The sequence below is a fragment of the Tinamus guttatus genome, unplaced genomic scaffold (genome assembly GCF_059628265.1).
Source record: "Tinamus guttatus ecotype Peru unplaced genomic scaffold, ASM5962826v1 Tinamus_guttatus_pri_ptg000002l, whole genome shotgun sequence".
Classification (NCBI taxonomy): domain Eukaryota; kingdom Metazoa; phylum Chordata; class Aves; order Tinamiformes; family Tinamidae; genus Tinamus; species Tinamus guttatus.
The window spans coordinates 1,211,983-1,232,618 of record NW_028288536.1 but is presented as its reverse complement, the minus strand read 5'-3'; the positions used below and the strand labels follow the sequence as shown (position 1 = coordinate 1,232,618).

The 20,636-nt window shown below is 39.8% G+C and overlaps 1 protein-coding gene across 2 annotated transcripts in view; it reads right to left on the bottom strand.

Annotated features, from left to right (window-relative positions):
- Nucleotides 1–20,636, bottom strand: part of AFF3 (ALF transcription elongation factor 3) — a 299,418-nt gene that overhangs the window by 156,148 nt on the left and 122,634 nt on the right. For both annotated transcript variants that reach the window (XM_010222664.2, XM_088520310.1), the window contains exon 4: nt 3,004–3,048. In XM_010222664.2, coding sequence (XP_010220966.2) covers nt 3,004–3,048 — 45 coding nt within the window. The remainder of the gene's footprint in view (nt 1–3,003; nt 3,049–20,636) is intronic.

Sequence of the window (20,636 nt, the reverse complement as noted above, 5' to 3'; positions counted from 1 at the left end):
TAGAATTCATGCAAAACTTAGCAACAGGGCGTTCGAGTCTGCTCTCCTCAGATGAGCAAAAGTGTGAGCCAATATGTCAGTCCTTACTGGTAGATTTGAGGCCTTAAAAGTGGAGACAAATAGTCCTATTTGATATGATAGAGAAAGAGATGTCAGTGGTGAGACGCAAAGACAAATGTGATGTGGGCAAGATGTTAAGCTAGGAAAATGATCTGTGCAGCAGCATGAATGGAGGTAGGTAACACTGCATTTGTCAAAACCGCAGAACAGGATACTGCAGCAATCAAGGTGGGTGATGAGGCGAATTTAGACCAGAATATCTGTGTGAATAAAGTGTTTCATTTAGAAAATGCTTCATAAGAAACAGCCTGCATGATTTAAACGTAGCCTTGGACAGACAGATGCAAGGAAAGTTCAGAATAGAAAGTGATACCCAGGTTACACACCTGGAAGATGGATGGATTGGAGAGGTTATCCACAGTGATTGAGTATACTCATGTAAGGACAAGAGCTAGGGAAGAAAATTATATGATCTCTTTTTGTCATGTTAAGCCTCAGCAGATAGCTAGACACTGATGAGAAGTGTGGCTTTCATGTTCTAACTGCACTTAAACTGCCTCCTACCTCCCATCCTGCAAGCTTGCTTTCTAGCCTGGTTAGCGCGCATCCTTCAGATGGCCATGTCCAATCCTTCACCTTGCATGTCCAAACGCGCTCAAAGCACTGCCAGGCCAGCTTGCAGGTGGCCATCAGCAGCACTCAATAGGCAGCATGGGCACAGTGCAGAGAAGGGCCAGCCAATAGTTGGTTTCTTCAGATGACTTTTTGAATCTTCAGCCAGTCTCTCAGGTCTGCAGACCCCGTTTATCACCTAAAGTATTTTAAGGTCTTCTGAAAATAAGTTTGCAAAGGGATAACTCAGAAAGTAGATGGTGATGTTTTTCATGGTTGGGAAGCAAATTCATACCAGCACATCTTTACTGAAACCAGCAGTGCTACACTAGACATAGCTGAAGTACAAGTTATGTTTGGTGTTGTCCAGATGTAGATTCCTGTAGGCTAGAAAGTTGACTATAGCCCTGGGCAAGTTAATCATACCGTTTAAGAGCACAGAAAATGAGTCCCAAAATAACACAGAAATTCAGCACTTGCATATGAAGAAGCCAATATTGCCTCAGTTCCCATACTGTTGGGAACTGAAGACAGGGACAAACCTGCTGAGCTAAATACATGCTGAGATTTCAGAAGGCCAATCTCCCAAATAGTTCCATATGAAGGAAGGAGTCTGGCAGGTGAGACATGGGGGATCTGGGCTCCTGCTGACATGTAAGACCTAGGGCAGAGTGCTCTGCAGTCCTCAGAGGCAGGAATTATTCTGTCCAGCTCCTCACCTAGGTACTGTGCTAGATTTTTTCTTCTTGAACTGCTACTTTGGGAGGACGCAGGATTGCAACTAGCATGATGACCTGTGCTAAACAAGCAGGAGATCTTGGGAAAGCTGCTTGTAGTAGATTTTTTTTTTTTTAATCCGCAGTGAAAGATTTTTTGAATACATTCAAAATACATTCATGTGTTTCATGTTTCACTGAGAAGTTATGCGAAAATATTTCTTGAGGAACATGCTCAAGGGAAAACAGGGAAAGTAAACAACTGTGTATGCCATTTTGAAGATGTTCCTTACAGTCCCCAGTCATACAACCAATTCTGCTCTTGACTAGGGACTATTAAATGTCCATGTGCCTCTGCATAGAAGGCACCATTTTTTTCCCTCCATTTCTTGGCTAATGCTAAGAAAGATGAGTTTTCTCGACTGTTCTTTTTAACTGTCCTGTATAGAAAAGGGATTAGTGAGCTTCACATAACATCATATGCCTAATGCATCATGAAAATATAAAAAAAAACCTCTTGTGATTTATACTCGGTGCTACTAATTTGTAACAAAGCATCAGTGAGGAAGGCGAAGGACTGTTAAATATTCAGTCGAGTCCTACAAAAGCCTACTTTGTAAATGTTAGCTATGTAAAAACTCTGCCAGTAATGTCATAAGCAATCCATCATAATCACCCTTTGATAAACTCTTTGTCCAGTTCAAGAAGTAAAGCTGTATTTAAGGTATTCATGGAGAAGGGAGAAATGCCTTTAGAAACAACAGCCTTAATGCACTACTAAGCTCTAAACCAAATATTTATAGGCCTGCAGTTTATAAACAATCTAAAATATTTGTATAGTGGATGTACAAGAGATAGAAGCAAATTCAGTAATAGAGGTTTTACCATTCCAGCTACCTTTTTTTGCTGCTTTAGCCGCTGTTACGTCAATAACTGAGTTATTGGCTTAGAAAGAGAACCCAAAAGAACATGAGCTAAAAATATACAGAATGAAAATGGTGCATTGTTTATAAGTTTATCTGCCTCAGATAATAGACAATATCAAAGCTGATTCAAGCTGAGTTCTATCTGGATATATATTAATTTTCACTAAGAAAATAAACTAGAAATTACTAGGATAAAAGAAATAATAATGAAATATGGGAATAACTGCAGATTTTGCACATTGTCATTATATAATGGACATAATGGACATAATGGCATTACATAATGGATTCTAATTAAATCCAGGTGGAAAATGACCTTCCTAGACCTCCTTTCAAAATTAAGATTCTTGACAGTCATGATTAATGGAAACATGCACTTTGCATGGTTTGTAAACCTGAAACATCGTTGTACATTTCAGTTTATAATTTATCCCATTATCTGCTTCTGCATGCATGAAGGTCAGCTGTACTGGTACAAAGTGGCAATGATATCCAGAAGCTCCAGAAGGTTGTTTTCACAGATTTTCAATTATTTCACATGGGTAAATAATTTTGCCTGCTCATTCCTTAGAAAAGTGACAGTCTAAAAGAGTAATATTTTTAACAGCAGAAATTACAATATTCTTCTTCCTTTGCTTTTTAGAGTAACAAAATGGCACAATAACAGAATTATTTTTAAGAATTCCTACCCGCAATATTTCTTCAATGCAGCTGTTATCTCCTGCTCCACTGTCCTGTAAACAAAATGAGAAAAGAGTTTGTTTGTGTTTTAAAAAGAAATAACAAATAGCAGGTTTCAGAAATGGCTGTCATGTGAAATTTATTCAAAATTCAATTACAGCTTCAAGATGAGGCCAAGTCTTTCTAGCGTCTGAAAACTGCCAGTGTTTAAAATTCCAAATTATTCCCCATCTGGGCCACAAGAAAATGCAATAATTGCAATGTTGACATACAACTGCAACATATTTGTATTAAATTCATAGGCTTTTGCTTATGCTACTTTTGCATGTGGTTGATGCTATTTTGAATATTTGCTGTGAATGAGTACAAGCAAAACACTTAGTGCATGTACACATATCCATCATACACATTTATTTACATGAAATAAGTAACATCTGTGTGCATATCCTTTGTGCAGGGAAGACTCTGCAGCAATCCTGTCTGTGTGTAGTCTGATGAGATATAGGGTAGACGCAGCTGTGATGCTGATGGGAGAGCTGCAGAGATTGTGGCACAGGCTGCAACACGGAGCCTGGACTAGTCAGCACAGTATTGGTGAGAAGGCTACAATCTCCTGAAATCTGGCCCCTAAACATACCCACATGGTGTGGGACTGACCGCACGGAGGAATTCAGCTCTTCTGAATTGTACTGCTTACCTGGAGTGGTTCTACAATGGGCAAATGAGAGATTTGGCAGCTCCGTGCTGGGAGCTGCTCTTCCTATACGGCCATCCAGCTGGCACCTTGCCTAATTGCTCAGCTGGGTTGTCCCTGAGGATCAGGTCCGAATGCAGAAAACACAAGGCAGTGGGGAACATCATCCTGCCATGCCATGGAGCCCCCATGGAGCCCAGCGCGACCACGGTGTGGGTGGTGATGGAGGCATGGGAGATGAAGGGGGCTGCCATCTCCAGCAGCTCTCCACAAAGTACAGGCGGCTGCTGCATCAAGCAATGTTTCTTGGGCGTTACTTCAGCACACTATATTCCCTGAAGATTTCCCAAAGCAAAAGAAGATTTTCTTCCTTTTGCGAAACAGAACTAGCTCAGGGGGTGAAGAATGGGGCTGAGGGTCTTGTCACCTGGTTAGAGAGGTATCCAAAAAAGGCAACCTCATTAATTGTCCCCAGAGAGGCAGCCATGGGATGAGCAAGCTCCCATTTCAAGAAAACGCCTAGTGGTTCAGAGGTTCTAGGTGCCCATCTGGAGAAATATCAAAGGGATTTGATTTTCCAAAGTGTGGAGCACTTGCCATCTGGAAATCAGACTCCTCAAAGACGTCTCCATCTGAGCACCCATAAAATCTTGAGGTACTTTCAGAATTGAGTACTTTTGTGTCTACAAGACATAAATGAACTCCCCAGCTAGCCTATGCAAGGCCTGCTCCATCACACTGTCACTGTCCATCTCCTGACTGTGTTGTGTCATGGAGGATGTTAAACTCGCAGCCACATGTAGCCCAATAGGTTTAACCAAGGTCAGAAGTAAGACCACCACACATAGGCAAAGGAACAATTTATGTTTTGTAATTTTTCTGTAGCTGTTATTTCATGCCAACTCATAGAAAGTTGTAAATGTTTTACTGTCAGCACTTCCACTAAATCTTTGCTGAATATGGCCCTTGATTGTTAAACAAATGAATTGCATTAACTCTTTTTGGTGCAGTGCTGCCAGTCACATGCAGTCATACCGTTGATTTCAAAGGGAAGGGAACTGAGCCTACTCTAAAGCCAGTTTGTTCGAGAATTACTCGTATTTGCTGTATTGCTGCTAAAGAAAGACTGCAATCCCTTGAAAATAGCCCCGTTCAGGGCTCCTCATGGTCCCTGAGACACTGCACAACAGCCCCTGCTGCCTTCTCTGCTGCTGCAGTGGGAAGGCAAGCAAAAGAGTTGCTGGTGCCAACAAAGTGGACAAGACAGGACGAAACACACACAGAGCAACAGCACAACAAGCTGTGGACTTTTAAGAATGGCAAGATACTATTTCAGATTAGGGTTATAAACAAGCTCCTGTTTCAAAATTAAATCTCTTTCCTAGACGTGCAACCAAATAGGTCTGCAAATACTTATCAGCAAGAAGCTGCACTTTCTATTATCATATAACTAAAACTACAGCACATTATATCTTTGAGCAGGGAGTAAAAAAAACTTTTCAGGCTTCACCCATCACACTGCCTTATCACGTTGCCTTCCAAAAGACAAAAAAAAAAAAAAAAAAAAAAAAAAAGAAACATTAGATCAAAGATAAGAGATACAAAGATGAAAACACTATTTAGAGAGAAAGTTTCTATATTATCCTTTTTGTTGTTTGTCTTGTGAATGCCAAATGAATATATATTTATATATTTGCTTTGAATCTTGGTTTTCTGGTAAATATCCTACATTGCTGTTGATATCCAAATGCCTAGAATAAAAGTGGAAAACTTTCTGTGTGTGGTCTGCACACAGCAAGCAACTTCAATTTCACATGGTCTGGGACCATATTATATTTTTTTTTCATGATATTACTCCATAATGCAGTGCAGAGTGTTAAAATGGGATCCAAAGTGTATCTGCAAGGTGTCTATGGCCCTTGGTATTCAAAAGATTCCCCATTCTCACTCTAAAAGTTTCTCCAACCCACTACAACTCTATTTTCATTACATAGAAGGCAACCTTCTATGTGAACCTTATGAACTTAAATTTAACTTCATGACCATATCTTAATAGAAAAAAAAAGCAGCCAGTAAATGTCTATTGAAATCTACATTAAAGGAAGAGACTATATTACCTATGAGCAACAAATAGCACACAGTGCTTCATGTGCTATGTGCATGAGCGGAGCTGCCTGTTCCAAACAACATGGTCCTGATGCTTGCAGCACACCCCTTGTGCAAGGTTTGTGTTGAAAATGCCATAGAATAAGCAGCATAGTCACTGTGCCGCCTTGATAGTGTGCAAGCCACAAAACAGTGATGCAATAAACATTTCAATTACCTTTTTTTTGAAAAAAAAAGGAAGGTTTTGAGGCTGCCGTTCCCAGCCAAGGTGCTGAGTAGCTAGGCTGGTTCCAGCCCTTTACCTCCACATGCTCTGCCCATTCCCTGCCTTCCTGGGCCAGCCTGGCCTCCCAAGCACCCGCGCGTGCGGCGTCTGGCAGCAGGAGCTGCCGCCGCGGAGAGCAGCGTTGGCTGCTGAAGAAATAGCCGGGAGCATCGCGCTCCCGATAGCGTGAGGAGCTAATTGCCATGCAAAGCACAGCGGCCTGCGAGCAACGCGCCTCACGAAAGGCTACAGCCAAGGCTTGAGAAATGGGATGTCATTTCTGAAAAAGCTACATCCGTGCAAATTTTATTTTAGAGCGTTACTTTCTTTTTCCTCCCCCTCCCAGCAGCTTTCACGCAGAGACAGACAAAAACGCCTCTCTGAAAGGAGCTGCTTATTTATGTTTTCCCCTCCTTTCAAGGCTTTGCGTTAAGGAAAACAAGAACAACCTTCTGCGAAACCCCTCTTGCTTCAATTCTGTGCAGGCTTTCAGTGCTGCTGCTGTTTGCACCGTGCTAAGTGTTCTCACAAACTCCCCAAAAGTTACTGGATTTTCGATTCAATATAAACTAAGCACGATTGAAATCTGCACTCCTCGCAGCCCTTCCCGTGGCACCGTCAGCCTCCGGGGAGGCTGTTCCAGAACCAGTGTTGCACCATGGTGGACACTGCGTTCACGGCTCCCTGGGGCTGCTGGGGTTGTCCCTCTGGACTCATGTGCAGTTTGGGGCATTATACTGCAGATTAAAAGACAACAACAACAACAACAACAAAAGCCTGGATCTGAGAGTGTATCACAAATGTTTCTTTGACATACAATACTATAAAAGAAGAGATACAAACATGTGCCTATATATACCTATGTATGAAGTGCTATATGCACATTATCACTGGCCTCCCTGGTTATTGTTTGCCTGGTGGTCGTTACATGTTCAGAGGTGCATAGGTGCACACATCATTCATTGCGTCATACAGGTGTGCTTTTCCCTAGCCTTATTTTTGTTAGGACAGCCAGAGTTTTCCAGGAGGACATTTCCTGCTCTTTTTATTGTTCATATATGTGGAGTTTCTGCAATGTAGGCTTATGAAGACTCATTATCCACACCAAAGCTGTCCTTCAGTTGTTTCTCTGAAGAGATTTTTATACCTTCAAGTTGTGGAATAAAATGATGAAACTTAATAGTGAGGTGTGTCTGAAATTGGAGAGGTGACTTTTGGTGTGTGTGTGGTGTAGGCAGATCCGGTAAGCATTTTTTTGCAGAGCACATGCTCAGTAAGGGGTTTTAGACACCGTGGCTTAGCTTGCTGTTGATCTTATTATTCATGCCACATCCAAAACATTCTTCAGGGCATGACTTCATTGAACTTGGAATGGCTGGTGGGGCACAGTTCGACTCTGGACCTAAGAAAAGCTGGGCTGATTAAAAAGTAAGACCTGGACCTGGTTAAAAACTCTTTTTTTTTTTTTTTTTTTTTTGTTTCTAAAGAAATGCCCACAATTCTTATTCTGAATCAGGGATTAGATCTCTAGGTGTAGTTTTTATTCAGTCAACTATGTTCTCATTAAAAAGTATAGCAGTCTGATATTACTTTCAAAATGAAATTTTAAAACGTGTTCAGTTCTGCTGAAAAATGATGAGTTGATCAAAACACTTTACTCCAATGTCAAATAAAAAAAATAGATTTATAGAATAAAATGCAACCTAAATTAAGAAGACATTGAAATAATATTGAAAGTTTCATTCTCATTCCAAATTTGGTAAATTTTAACTTATAAAAATATATTCTCTAAATGACAGTAAAAACAGGATCAGCCAAAATCAATAGATACATGCAGACATTTTCATAACTGGAGCATCCTAGAGGCAAAGGCTTCAGAATCAGAAAGGCCTGACCAGAATGGAATTTCAAATGGTGTTTCTCTTTTTAGCTCTCTAACTAACAAGAATGGCATTTCCATTTTGATGGGTGAAGTGAGATCCATCAGTGGTTTTTCAATGTACTTTAACAGAGCTGGACCTCAGGGACACACGGTATATACTGTAGTCTCACTCATTCTGCTCATCGGCATGAGTAATGCCATGCATTACACAGCCCTTACGCAGACAAGACTCCTTGTCTCCTACAAGCATCCTGCAGGATGAACTGGGCATGGCTATGCCAAGCAAAGAAAAGTGAAGATAGAAGCTTCATTTCTTGTTACTTCTGATTTTTCAAAGCTTGCCTTTTTCATTCTCAAGGTTCTTTAGTACTAATTTAGAATGCAAGTGGTCATAATCTGTTGATAGAGTAGTTTGCTCCTGTGCTCTGTATTGCTGGAGTAGGAGCTGTTTTGATTTAAACAAGAATTCCTGCTGTTTCCTTAGACACTGAGACTTAAAGGAGGGAGCTAGGGATGCATGGATGAATTCTACCCCGGCCCTGGGTCAGAAAGCCTTGCACTAATTTAAATTATTAGACACACCTAATTTACAGAGACTGTTAGTAAACTGTTCCCCTTAATGTGTCCATTTGCTTTTTGAAACTGAGTCTTTATATTGATTATAGGGTTTATTTTTCCTACCATGGGATCTTGCAACATTGTTCTTGCTTCAAAGGGGAAGAAGGGAAAGGTTTATAAAGATTCTATTTTAGAAAAATAAAATGTGTAAAGAGCAAGTGATGAAAGGCACCTAGCCTTGGTTTTTAATAAATGTATCTGGATGCATTAACTGGGGGTTTCATTGCAACTGGAATGCCGTGATGCCTGAGTCTTGTACCAGGAATGAGATATTCAGCTAATAGAAAATGGTGATGAATCAAAAATATCTCTAGATAGACACAAATACAAAATGATCAGATAGACTTGCCAAGCACACTAGAAAGGGGAAGTCTGTAGGACAGGAGCATGTTTCCTTCCTCGTGAGTGACACTTACCTAGAACAGCTCTACTCAGCAGCTTACCTGCAATGGGGGAAGGAAAGCTGCTTTTGGTGGCCACAGCCTCTGAGAAGGGAGATTGCACTTTGCAGTGCCGTTTAGATTGCTGTAATCTAGTATACTGCCGGCCTTAGGTCTGGCCTCAGTCAGAGCTGAGGGACCAAAGTGCGAGGAAGGGTCTTGTCTTTCGTGTCTTGCTGAAGATGAACTTAATGCAGATATGAAAGAAAAGGAACTCCTGCTGCCCACAGGGTACCTGCACTGAGCTATGTGTGAAAATCCCTGGCTCAGAAAGTGAGGTGAGGTTGAAGTGCTGTTGTGCCAGTATTGGAGCAGCTTTAGAAGTGCTGGATCTAGCCAAAGGTTGGGGTAGGATTCGTTAAACTAACAAGCCAGTCCAATTCCAGGTCCAAAAAGACAAGAACCATCACAAAAAAGGAAGAAAGTCAAGAGAATTAAAAGGCAAGGATCCTTTTCTGAAACCTCTCCACCCTCTTTACCTTGAGGGACCATGGAACAATCAATTACCAGAGCTCTGTCGGTAACATATCATCTAATAAAAGATGATGCTTGTGAGCCTCAAATGAAACATACTGGTAGACTGGAGGAGCAATTTTACAGGCTTTACACATGGTAGACTGGAGGAGCAATTTTACAGGCTTTACACAGTATATTCATAAAAAACACACACACACACATGAACACAAATTGCTTCATGACCCAGCAATAACAAAAGAGAGTTGTAATGAAAAAGAACAGCATTGTTCTTTTAATAAAATATAAAATGTTATTGTTATTGGAGAAGATTGTATCAAATCAATACCATGTCACGTCACAGCCTATTAACGTTTTTCTTCACTAATGACACAATAAGGGCCACGCAGCCCTTGAACAGCCACCCTGTGAGTGATAGAGAAGAATCTTTCTCCTCATCAGACACCTGTCCTCCCTGCTACACAGACACCAATTACTGTCAACTGGAACGAGGAGTTTTTAGCAATGTGGACACTTGTCCACTAAGTCCTGGACTGAAACCAATCGCATGTGTTTAATATATGGCCTATGTTTGAGAAGAATCCATAACATCTGTAAAGCAGCAACAGTTGGGAAGAGGAGTCTCATGGAACTATTAATCGTTCTGTGACAGTTTAATATGAATACACCATCAGCTAGTACAATATTCAATAAATTAAATGGATTATTTTGCCAGGAGATCCTTTAAAAATGTTAATTAACAATAAATCAATAAAAACTATTCAACATGAAAATCAATTACCTCCCTGTTTACATTATTTAACTCCAAACATTTCTGTTTTCTGAGCTTGTAATTAGCAAGCTATAAAAGATGCCATAAATAGGCGCATAATGAGAGGAACTGTTTATAAATGATAATTGGTATTCATTCCTACTGAGCTAAAGGTTATGTGATTACAAACTCTCATGGATAAAGGGTTAAACTTCTTACAGATATGTGGTTTTACAGCATAGAACTCAGCAGAAACCTTTCCCACAAAGGGCCCCTGGTAGAAGAAAGCCCTACATGACAGTGTGATACAAAGGGGAACATCTACCAGGCATTCCTTAAAGACTATTTATAACCAATTAGAAGTGACTAATGGGGAGAAATCTATCCTTCTGGCCGGGGGAAGAAGGATGAGCAGTGGAGGCTGGCAAGAGGAATTCAATATTAATACAACGTCACACTGATGTTATTCATTGAAAAGAAGGAGAGGAACACTGAAATGCTATTGAAAATTGAGTGACTGCCTTGTTAAATAAGATGACAGTGGGAAAAAGGAAACAAGGGTATATTCTGTCATGATGGGTGACAAAAATGTGCTTTACCCTCTACCTCTATTTTGGCCAGAAAAGAGCCAGCTCACAGGAGCCAGCACTGAAATGGGGCGACTCCAGGATCTTCCTGTGGCTGCTGGAGCTCAAATTGCCACCCGCCAGCCTGGATCTCCAGAAGGGAACGGCAGTCTGTTTCTCACTGCAAACTGCTTCAGGAGCAGAAAAACCTGCTTCCTCGGGAGAAATAACCTCTCATTAATCCCAATTGCTGAAAACTGCTTTCTCAATTTTAAAGACTTGGACCATGATCTAGACTTAACAGGTAAAAATCTCCGAGGCCTAGAGCCCAGAGTAATACTTGGCCTTCTGCGAAAGCCATTCCCTCATCTCAGAATGTAGCCAACACTGAGAAGCAGACATGTGGGGATTTGACAGCCTGAACTCCTACAAAAAAAAAAAAAAAAAAAAAAAAAAAAAAAAAAAAACCAACTCATTCCCTCATCACAAAACTTTTTGTGAGGGCAGCAAGAACCAAGCATCCTTGGGAGAGAGCTCTCTGCTGGGCACAGCAGTAAGCACCGGGCTGTAAAGCCAGCAGACCTAAATCCTGCCACTTTTTTTTTCTACACCATCCTGACAAAGCTGCTATGCACTTCCTTTCCTTTCTGGATCATCATCACTTAAAGTGAGTTAATTTTGGCGTGAGACACATTCTACTGCTTTTCTTAGTCTCCACATTTTTCATGAAGAATATGGGTCAAGATTAGAAGATACTAGGAAAAAAAAACTCTGATATGTGTAAGGAGCAGAGTAGGACATGCAACAGGTTGAAGCTCTTTGCTTGATCTCATCACTAAGATTGCAAAAACATGTTCTAGTCCTGGCGCTTATGACCTGAACACCTATTTACCCAAGAGGGATATAATTTGGTACTGGAGAGCCAAAGCTGTATTAACAAGGATGAACAATCTTTATAGCATTCCCTTGACATAAGCTTAGGTGGAGTCTCTTAAAATTCACATAAAAGTTAACAAATAGCTCAGTTCTACAGGCTGCGTCAAAAATCTCAGCAGCACTTCATTGTGCTCTCCGCTTTCCAGAAAGCTGAAAGAAAAATCCTGCCAGATTGTGGTCAGTGACAGATTGATGGAAACAGGCTCACTGCAAAAGCTACTGAAAATAGGACTCTTTGGAGATTTTGTAGAGTTAATATGACACAAATGAAATTGCAAATAAAACATCAATGTTGTAATGTCTTAGGGCTCAGACATCTAAGTTCCTTCTAGTTAAAAATGTACATGATACATATATATATAATAATACAAAAAAAAGTATATATGTATGCTCAGTGCAAAAAACCTTCTGAAAAAATAGTCTCCTGCTCAAACCAACCAAGCTGGTGTCAATGCTTATCAACTGTAGCCTTAATAAGGAAATTCATATGTTCAGCAAATCCATGATGTTGAAGTGTAAACAAATACCTCTTCTTTTTTTCCTAAAATCTAAATCTCACAGAAATACCTATTTTCCCACAAATTAACCTATTCACCTGTTCAGCAAGAGACAGAAAATCCCTGCCTTGTCAGCTAGGCAAGAACAGGCCACTTTTGTCATCCTGGTTGCCCAGGGTTTGCCTGGAAGCTGCCTTGCCACCTCTGCAGCCATCTGGCCCCGATGAGAGCCACCCCAGCCCACCGTGTGGTCATGCCAGCGCTGCCCCACACATAGTCCAGCCTGCTCCATTGGGCCCCTGACAAGTTGGGCAGTTGCAGGACCACAACTGAGAGCAAAAACCTTATCACAGGTTTGGAGAAGGTGGTATGTAATTCCCAAGGAGCGGTATGATACTAATTAACGTTTTTTGATGGGAGCCACAACAAGAGAAAAAAAGGTTGAGTTCAACCTACCCTAGCCCTTTCTTTTCTCATCTTTGGCTTTTCTCTTATTTTATATATATTCTCAGGTTGGCATTCCCTTTAAAGGGGCCATCGCATCAGCAAGTCAGGTTGTTTTATGACTTTTTTTTTGTCTGTTGCTGTTTCGAGTAACAGCGAACTACAAAAAGACAATAAAAAGGAAAAAAAAAGCCTTGACTTATCCTTTTTTTGTTGTTGTTTTATGTCTTTGAAAGAGTTCCCTTACCCTTCCAGTAGAGTAGCCATTTTCCAGTTCCCTGCTGTTTTCATAGTTCTCCCATCCAGCAAAAGGCGAAGGAAAATCTCTTATAAAATCCAGAAATACAAAACTGTAGACACTATGACTGTTGGCAATGTTATTTAGTGGCAGTAACCACTTTTCACTGTCACATGAAAGGTTTTTTTTTTAATACAAAAAAAATAGTAGAATAAGTAACTTTATAAGAACCATAGGGGTCTGACTGCCATGGACTGGCAGGTGCCTGCAGAGGATTGCTCTCTCAACAGTATTACTGCAAAAGGAAAAAGGTTTTAAACCATTTATGCACTAGTATTCTCACTCATGCAACACTGAATACAACTGAAGGAAATAGAAATAAGAAATGAATAGGTATAATATGATTTATATTTTCTTGGGTTGCAAATGATAACTAGCACCATATCACTGCTTTGCACTAGAGAGGCCTGTGAATCTTTTCAGAAAGTTTAGTTGATCCTTTTGGTTTGGTTTTGGGTTGTTTTTTAAAATCATCAGTATTTTTCTTCAAAAAAAAAAGTGATTTGGTTTTTGGATTTTTATTTAGGTTTATTTTCAACAGATAGGGTGTGGGGGCTTTTTCACTGAAAAGAAGGCTATTTAGTCTCTACAGGAAGCTATGCTCAGTGTAGACCCATTTGATTTTAAAGGGAAGCTAAATGGGGAGAAAAACCTCTAATACTGCTACAGCTCCCAGACATTTCTATTGAGGTCAAGTACACCAAATCTGCATTTTTTTTTTTTTTTCAGCAGCAGAGACAGATGTCTCTCCCTGTAAAAACTGCAAGGCGTTGTGTCGCCCTGAATTCTTGAAAACATACATAGAAAACAAGAGTGCAGCAGGGAAGACTTTGAGCTGAGAAGCTATGAGTTTAGCTTTTGCTTTGTGATTCTGATGAATTTATTTCTGTGGCTTTTATTCATGTTTCGGGGTGTTGAGTCCTTTAAACTTGTTAGTATTTTCTCTGCTGCCTTTCACTGTTTTAATTCATTGTTTTGTTCCCCGGTGTAACTGAAGGCAATACAGTCCTGGGCCTGTTCCCCTCCGTCTCTTTGATCTTGAGGGGGATATCAAGAAAGACGTTATTTGTTCTCAACACATTCAATCCTTGTGTCTAGCCTTTTACAAATTCTGTTATGCAACTTTGATACGGCCGGGAATAAGTTGTCAGGTACCAAAAGGCAGGGGAGCACAAAGACTTCTCAAAATGTCAGCATCTGAATGGTGTCATCTTTCTGCTCCGCGTTCAAACACAGCTCACACGGGCTCACTGAATAGGAGTCATTTGACTGCAGACATCTGAATCTGTATTACAGACACCAATACGCTTTTATAAGAACTTTAAATATCTTAGCCGAGCCCCGAGGATCAAAGCCTCCTAGGTAATAAACCTACCGTGAGTTACCCAGGGAGATTTTCAGTACCAGCGACAACGATGGCTGACTTGCCTCGCATAACAAACTACCCATACAACAGAAGGGCTGTGATCAATACTCTAACTAGCAGGAATAAAAATCTCTCCCAAACTCAGAGGTTATATTAAGGTCTCGTAATTTATTTTATAAGCCATCTATTGCAATTTTAAGATGCACATGCACCGAGTGATGTCTGAAATATATTAAATCTTTTTTTTTTTCTTCAAATTAGAACACTGGATAATGAGTGGAATTGGCAGCACAAATGCACACAATGCATAAAACACAAAAAGCTCTTGGCTGTTTTTTCATATGCAGCATTAGAAACAGAGAAACACACATTGTCTCCCAGCTATCTGCAATAAATGTATTTGTTATGGGTTGGGAATACTCCAAACTATTTGTTTTGGATGAGAGAGGATGCTCCGCTTTTATGATATACGACACCAAATTGTCATCAATTGTCATGCTTGCTTATAGCACTGAATAATTTGTAATTGCCAGATTACTATGTTTAGTCTACACTCCGTCTTTCAGACTACATGTATTATACAGACCAAATCCTTCTATCTTTTATTTATTTGCTTGTTTATTAAGGAAATGATGAGGTGCTCATTCCACAGAGCATTAGCTGCTTGGCGAAGGGGAATTTCAGGTACCCACTGCTATTTTCTGAGGAGGGAAAGGCAAAGCTTCTGCTGGGCTCTGAACTTGACCCTTTGGTCAAACTGCCATGAAGGGGCATTATGTAATAACATCAGAAAACAAAGAATACTCAAAGGACTATTTATATTTTAAGGGCTTCCTTCAGCTTTTTGTCCCCCTTCTTTTTCCCCAGCCACGTTTTTAACAGCATTTCCTATGTGGTTTATTTGCAAAGGCAGCTCTAAGTCCCTAGCAGTCCAGCTAAGCAGAACTGGGGTTCTGCTAAGTCCAGCTAAGCGGAAGCAGAACTTCTGCTTACTGGGGTAAGCAGAAGATGAGGAAGCCCCACAGATGCTCCTGCACCATATTCAGCAACAGGTACTTAATGGGGGAAGGGAAGGAAGAGACAAGGGTGCGCAGCAAATGGGCTCTTTTGCATCTTCTGATTTCTGCCGGACAAGCACTTGCATGAAGCAAGGGAACTGTAGCAAGAATTGCACACAGTGGCCGTAAAGTCCTTCGGGCTCAACACAAAGGAAGTCAGCGCACTGAACTGACAGTGGGCAAAATAAATCCTGGCCGAAGTGCAGCCCCCAGCACATTTACATTTTCTATACATTCATGCTACAAGCATGGCAGTGTTTATACTATAAAGACAAATTCTTGCAGAAGGGAAATCCCTCAGAACCCTATGGTTAAATGTTTGTAACTACTGATCCATGGGGTCTGTGCAGGCACAGCAGTCCCTCTGCACAAATCACCTCTGCAGGTCTGTGCTTACAGGCAAGAGCAAGGAAGTATCAGTCACTGCTTATACACTGCCTGGTTTACCTTGGCATTTAAACTCGAAATACAAGGACAATAAAGGAATTAGACATTCCCCCCAAAATAAATACAAATTTGAACAGCTGCTTTGCAAAATCATAGCACTGGTTCATTCCTCATGCAGAATATCTGCACCACTAAGATAAAAAAAACTTAAAATATAACCAAGAAGAATGAGACAGAAGCCAAGTTAAAATTTCCATACTTATCTCCCTGTACTGATCATCTCATGGAGGTTCCTGCTTGCATAGCAGCTGCTGAATTGCCACAGTTTTAGAGTCTAGCATATTAAAACAAACTAGCACTGATTTTGGCAGTTTGCAGTTGTGCAGTCGCTGCTATAGAAGCGGCTGATGGATCCCTCCAGCAAAGGCAGGAGCTCTGAATCTCTGCCCACTTCCGAGGCCGATCTCTAAGGCTGCACGAGCATAAGCACAGCAGAGGCTGCAGTGGGAACAGGCCCCCCGTAACCCCTCATTTGGGCTTCACTGCAGAGCAGAACTTGATCACCCTTGCCTACAAGAATGATGAGACTTTGGAAGTGGTGTTTCCTCTCTTTTGATCAGATGGAAAGAATTAAATGGGGACATCTTGATTTAAAATATTCTGCAACAATGAAGTCATTTAGCGCACACGCACATTGCCATGAAGCAGACAAACAGAAACACCTATGCTCACATACGGTTATGTAGTATAAGTAGATAGTATAGTAATAGATAAGATAGTATAGTAAGTAATAAGTAAGTATAGCATATAGTAAGTATATAAGTAAGTATAGTAAGTAAGTAAGTATAGTAATAGATAAGTATTTATAACTTCGGATATGGAATGTTGCAGCTGTTCTGTACAGGCAACACTACATATTTTTAGCAAGGATAAGAAAGAGTACATTTTGTAATTTAAAGGGGTGGAAGTATCCTGGGCAGGCAGAATATAACTCTCAGAAATGGGGATATCAACCATGGTCTGCAGTTGGAGATAGCCAACATTAATGGGCTACCAGGTACAGGTGGCCTTCATCAGCTCCTTATCAGGGCCTTATCAGCTCACTAAATAGAAGTCTCCAATTTGTGCCCCAAAATATCTCTAGTCCACTGCTGTGAGGAAATTTAGTCAAACGTTTGTGTCTGCCCACTGATTATATGGACAGATGTCGGAGTGTTACAAAATGTTCCCACAATAATTTTCAACTCTAAATGTTTGCCCACAAAATATGAAAGAGCAAAAATGTAAGGAAAATATTGGCACTTGACTAGAAATTCCTTCAGAAATCAAAATGATGATTAAAATTGGGACCTTATGTTCCAGATGATCACTAGCACCTTGCACATGGGAAAATCCATGTGAGAATCTGTAGAATTAGATGTAAGGAATTTTTTTTCCTACATGCTGCTAGCTGTTTTATTATCAGCTGGACTTCTCTCAAGGACTTGAGAATGCCTTTAGAAAGGGGAATGAAAACAAGATCAAACATTCCTACCTTATATCACAAGGAACAAAGCAAAACTGTATGCTGTCTTGTTTTACATGCTCCCACAAAAAGCTAACTGAGCTACTAGAGCATTCCCTCAGCAAGGTAAATTAAACCTTTAACTTATTTCAGTCTTCAGGTCAGATTTCAATATTGCTGTGGATATCTGTTGCAGGAAGTGTGGAAGTGGGGATGCAGGTGAAATTGCAGTTTGTGCACAATAAGGATATAATCTCTAACATTAGATATAAAAGCAGAATGTCTTCTAAGACAAACTATAAAAATGCAATTATTGGAGCAGTGTATAATTTACCAAAATATTATGACATTTTTTCTCAGAGATAGTCTGTTCTTCAGTATTTGCATACGTTTGACTCTAGTCTATAGGCAGGTATAAGCATGAAAAAGACAAGACAGAAAGTGATTATTTACTGGTTCAGGAGAGGATGGGCTTGAAGTTTGAAATACTAGCATCCCTATTTCATCTTCATCATTTTGAAGGAGAAAGAAGGAGAAATGAAACAGAAAGTTTTTAAGTCATGGAGAGTCCTAATTCTTGATGTTAATGCCATAAATTACTCCTCTTTACCCTTTCAGTTTAGAGCTGTCTCCTGATACGTCCAGGTCAGCTGCACTCAATTCATGTTTACTCTACTGAGGTGATGAAGGTTACACAACTCAAAATTTTTTCCATTTCTAAGAGAAATGAATCCAAACTGAGCTAATTTGTATACAGCTGCAGGCAATATAAACATGGCTGGTTAGAATTCTTTATATAGTATAAGCCTTTGTACTCCATACTTCATGGAAGTTAATAAGTAGGTGTCAAACTCTGAATTAAAATTCCCAGAAGAGGACACAGCACAAAGGACAATAAAAATGATTTTTAAATAATCATAGGGATAAATAGCATCCACTTCTGACAAATGTAAGTGCTGGCATAAAATGTTATTAGGCTACAGAGATTTTCTTTTGTTCAGGAAGTATGTTTTATTCTCTAGCAGTGTCATTCATCATCCTAATGAGCCCTCAAAATGTAAATTAAATAGCAAAGACTGATTCATTCAAAAACATCTTTGTGCTATGTGTTAAACCATTTTTCTACTTTTATCCTTATATATTGGTTCATTCTTTCATTGAAAATAACCCCTCAGCCCTTGTATACTTTAATGGCCAAGTTCAAGCAAAGCATATTTTCAGTAAACAGTATTTATTCATGGGTGCTCTGGTACAGTAATCTAAAAAAAAAAAATCTCATTTAAAAATGTTTTGCCCCCTAAATTATATTTGATCCAGAAAATCTCAGAAACCTGTGCATGCATGTAGTTTTTGTTTTATTCAGCATCACTTAGTCCACGGAAACCCTCAATGGAAAAGGATTAGTGAAAAATTCAAGTAGCTTTAATTTTCCAAACTGAATGCATTAACAACTAAGCAAACATCCTATTTTTTAGTAATGGCAAAAAAAGAGAATCCAGGGTCATGAGCCAAATTAGTTTGGATTTCTTGTTATCTGTTGATAAGGACATTACTTATTCTTACCAGGAGTACAGAGGAGAGGTTTCATACTTGACCTGAATTTATGCATGAGCACACACACAACAACAAGAGCGACAAGGAAGAGGATTTCTCTGGTGCCAATCCAAACAAAAATATAACAGGAATGGAAAAAAAAAAAACAGCAAAAGCATGTCTGGATTTGGTATGATTAGCCTTCGGCTATCTTGTTCTCCACATCTTTCCTTCTCTTTCCCATTCTGTAACGGCTCTGTAAATCATCTTCAGCTTACTTTGAGTGTATATATGTTTGTGTGTGCATAAGATGAAAACATTAATAGAGAAGGCAAAGTTTGCCTGATGACAAGAATGCTGCTATTAAGCTGCACATGGAAGATTTAAAAGCCACAATCTTCAGAATAAATTACCATAAAATTTAAGCATTCAGTGACATTATGCTTTTATGAGGTCAAAATGTTGGAGAGATACACTAGGGGTTAGAATGAAACCATCCAGCTGTGAAAGAGGTAAGTACATGTATGGTGTCGTGCTGCCAGTGAAACAAAAAACGGCCCTGGACCACCACGTCTTTTATTGCCAGCCCAGAAAGAGACGAGTGATGCATTGCGGTAATTGAGTTAGGAGGAGGAGGAGTTAACCTAAAGGCAGGGTTAAGTGTTACAACTTTTGGCTAGAATATCATGATGGCAGGTGACCTTTTGGAGGGCTTCCCCTAAAAAAGTTAAATTGGTGATTTATGGAATTTCAGTGACGGCTCCACACTGCAACTGTTAAAGAGACCATACATGTAATTAGGTTAAACTCCACTGAGCACAAGGATGGGGGAAAAACAGCTTTATACTATGAAATATTATCACTTAAGAAAATTAAGCATCATGGACCTTAGATGAGAGAACTTAATAAACCATCTATCATTTATTTTTGAGTGCTGATCCAGAAATCAGACTGGCATTCACGAATACAGTGACTGAGGAGTATAAATGTGCATGGTATCATAGTTTAGATGCAACGACGGTAATTTAAATTTGTAAACAGAATCTCTACCCTCAGAATAATCTGCTGAAGTTTGAGATATGCTTGAAGACACTATAGATGTACTCAACTTGTAGGAAATAGTCCTATGGGGCAAAAGCTATGAGATTTTATGCTTTGGTTTACCAGTCTTTAAATACAGAGGAGCTATTAGATGAAAGGCCCACTGTTTACATACAACATTCGTTATCCGTAGGTACCCTATCTGCATTTTTACTAATTAGCCCCCTTCTCATCAACACAGATTTCATTAGCTATTGTTAGCTCATATTTTTATATTAAAGTTGAAGCACAGACCCACAGATCCTCTATCTTGCTACAACTGAGGAGTTCTCAAGTTAGTTACCCAAAAATAGAGCACAGAAAAGGAATGAAGACTCTGGAACACTGCCCATTAGAACTCAGGCCACCCAAGAAGTCGGAAAAAAGAGAAAAGTATGCAATGGAAACTCTTTATTCTACCTCCCCCTTTCCTTTTCTAACAACCAAGAAAACAGTGAGATTATGCATTTCATCATGGTGTTCAAAGAATCCTATAAATTCACTATTTAAAAGCTCAGCCACAAAATCATAATTTTATTTGCATACTTAGCAACAAATAGGGTAAGGCTTTGAGCTTTTTATTTTTATCATTTTTCTTTTTTCTTTTTTTTGAAATATATGAAAAAAAATCACAACAAAGGAAAAGTTAATGAGATTGATCTGCCCTTGAGTCTTCCTGGCTTTTGTCAGCAGAAGTGAAGTCTCAATGCATCCTGTTGCAGAGAGTCTACCTGAAGCTTAG